The 2,500-nt window shown below is 44.5% G+C and overlaps 1 protein-coding gene across 1 annotated transcript in view; it reads left to right on the top strand.

Annotated features, from left to right (window-relative positions):
- The window catches only part of LOC134441084 (integrin alpha-9-like), a 69,692-nt gene that overhangs the window by 35,278 nt on the left and 31,914 nt on the right, over positions 1-2,500 (top strand). Inside the window, exon 6 of the mRNA XM_063191274.1 lies at positions 1,198-1,277. Coding sequence (XP_063047344.1) covers positions 1,198-1,277 — 80 coding nt within the window. The remainder of the gene's footprint in view (positions 1-1,197; positions 1,278-2,500) is intronic.

The following is a 2,500-nucleotide window of genomic DNA, read 5'->3' as shown; positions in this document are numbered from 1 at the left end:
TGCTGAGGTACACTAACATCCGCTAGGATAGTGCATTGCTTAATGTGTGTGCACACCAAGTTGTGCTAACACGCACCAGAGAGACAACAGATAGGCTCAGGTGCGCTGATAAAAATGTTGGGCCCCCTGAAAGAGTACATCTTTGGGCCCCCAAAATGACAAATTACGTTATCAGCATTCTTCCAGGGCTCTGTAAGAGCTGTCGGGCCCTTAGAATCTGTAACACCTTACCCCTCCTCGCGGCACCCATGGATAGGCTAATAGTAGTAACCATAGACACGTGTGGTTCAATGACATTCTTTTTAGCACACGTCAGGGTGGTGCAACCACAGCTAATGCCACAATTGTATGGATTTTTTGTTTGTTTATTTTTATTGGATTATCTAAGAAGCAAATTCATTCCAATACATTTTCAATTACTGATGAATGTACAGACATTAGCTGAGGTTGCACCACCTGATGTCTGACCCCCCCCCAAAAAGTAATTCACCTGTGTACAGTACACAGTAAATGTTGTGGTGTTAATTCAACACTTACAGAGTTCATTTAAGTCCAAATGGACTCAAATGAACTCTCTAAGTGTTAAATGAGCACTGCAGAATTTACTGTGTAGCAGCATGGCTAGTATTCACACTGGGTGCATTCAAAGGCATATCATGACAAACAAGTTACGGCACCACAGTTAGTGGACTGCTTCATGCTTCATGCTTCATGCTCTTTACAGGCCTGAGGGCTTTTAAGTCAGATTCATTGTCAAAAACCTCCTATACAGGTCACACGCAGGAGTTTGAAACGGCAATTCTCTCTGTTGGCCCATAGTGTGACTGTAAAGCTATCGACCTACTCTGTAAATAACAATGTAACAAAAAAAAACTAAACATTTTGAATGATTGGCATACTGTGTAAACATACCAACACCAATAGCAACATACCAGTGTAATAATAGCTACATACATAATACAGACGATGGAGTAATAGGCCTAGTGGAAAATACTGCAATAGTTAGTATTCACTATTATATAATTGCCTGTGAGAGGTGGTGTTTGTTTAACAAGGATTATCCCCAGTGAGTGCAATGGGGCCTAGACCTATTTTGCAATTATAATCAGTCAAATGGTTCATACTTTCTAAAATTCTTTCGTTTTTTTTCTCATTTCTTTTCTTTGCCCTCCTCTTTTTTCCCCTCTTCTCTTCTAGTATCACCTTGCAGTGCTATTTGACACGAGCCATCTCTCGGGGGAGAACGAGACCTTGCAGTTTTTAGTCCACACACGGAGGTACGGTACTGTACTCTGAAGTCTGCCTTTGTTATGTCAAATACCAAATCGAGTCTATATAGCATTCCCGCTACGCAGCCCCCGCTGACTGACTAACTCCCGATGACAGTTAACTCCATACCAGCTCAATGGCTAACTCTGTTCCACCGTAACAGTAATAATAACACGTTTTTATGGGCATAGCGCATTTCAAACTTGCCCCGTGGTCTGTGTTTTGCCATAACAAGGAAACGCAGCCATAAGAACTGGTTGTTTTTATATGTCCGGATTGAATTGTAATGTGAGCCATATGTGTTTGCTTTGCTCATAAATGTGTATTACATGCCGATGGACGGGCATACGACGGCTAGCCTACCTTTCCCTCCATCAAACATCCAGGCCTGTCACAACGAGGCAAGCAAACTAGGCAATTGCCTAGGGCCCCCATCTGAAAGGGGACCCTGGCAATGACCGTTTATATATTTATGTACAAATGGACAACTTTCTTAGTGAGGCAATCAAAATCACTCTTCAGGGGGGGCCTCCCCAATAGGTTGAAGAGAAAAAGGGCCCTCAAATACCTTGAAACAGCCCTGCAAATGTCTCGCCGTCTTGACTGCTGCCACCAGACTAGTCTGAATGGCATTTTGGCTCCCGCTCAACCATGCATATAAATTTCAACTGGCCCTTGTGTAGCAGCATTACTGTATTGAATTAACGACAAAGCTGAAAATGTACATGTCACGTGTTGGATCACAGACTGTTTCCATTTTCCTGTGTGGTCGGTAAACAGTTCAGGCAATGACATGAGTTGGTTCCTCAACTGAGGGGCAGTCATGGGTGAGCGGTTAGGGCGTCAGACTTGCATCCCAGAGGTTGCCGGTTCGACTCCCGACCCGCCAGGTTGGTGGGGGGAGTAATCAACCAGTGCTCTCCCCCCTCCTCCATGACTGAGGTACCCTGAGCATGGTACCGTCCCACCGCACTGCTCCCCATGGGGCGCCACTGAGGGCTGCCCCCTTGCACGGGTGAGGCATAAATGCAATTTCGTTGTGTGCAGTGTGCAGTGTTCACTTGTGTGCTGTGGAGTGCTGTGTCACAATGACAATGGGAGTTGGAGTTTCCCAATGGGCTTTCACTTTCACTTCACTTCATTAGATCTAGTTCTGATGTGTGAACTAGTAGTTTACTGTTTATCTCTGTTGTGTGTTTTTAAATACCTTGCTTGCTAATGCTACAACCTA

Source organism: Engraulis encrasicolus, chromosome 24 (genome assembly GCF_034702125.1).
Source record: "Engraulis encrasicolus isolate BLACKSEA-1 chromosome 24, IST_EnEncr_1.0, whole genome shotgun sequence".
NCBI classification, from domain to species: domain Eukaryota; kingdom Metazoa; phylum Chordata; class Actinopteri; order Clupeiformes; family Engraulidae; genus Engraulis; species Engraulis encrasicolus.
This window is presented reverse-complemented; position numbering and strand designations above follow the sequence as displayed.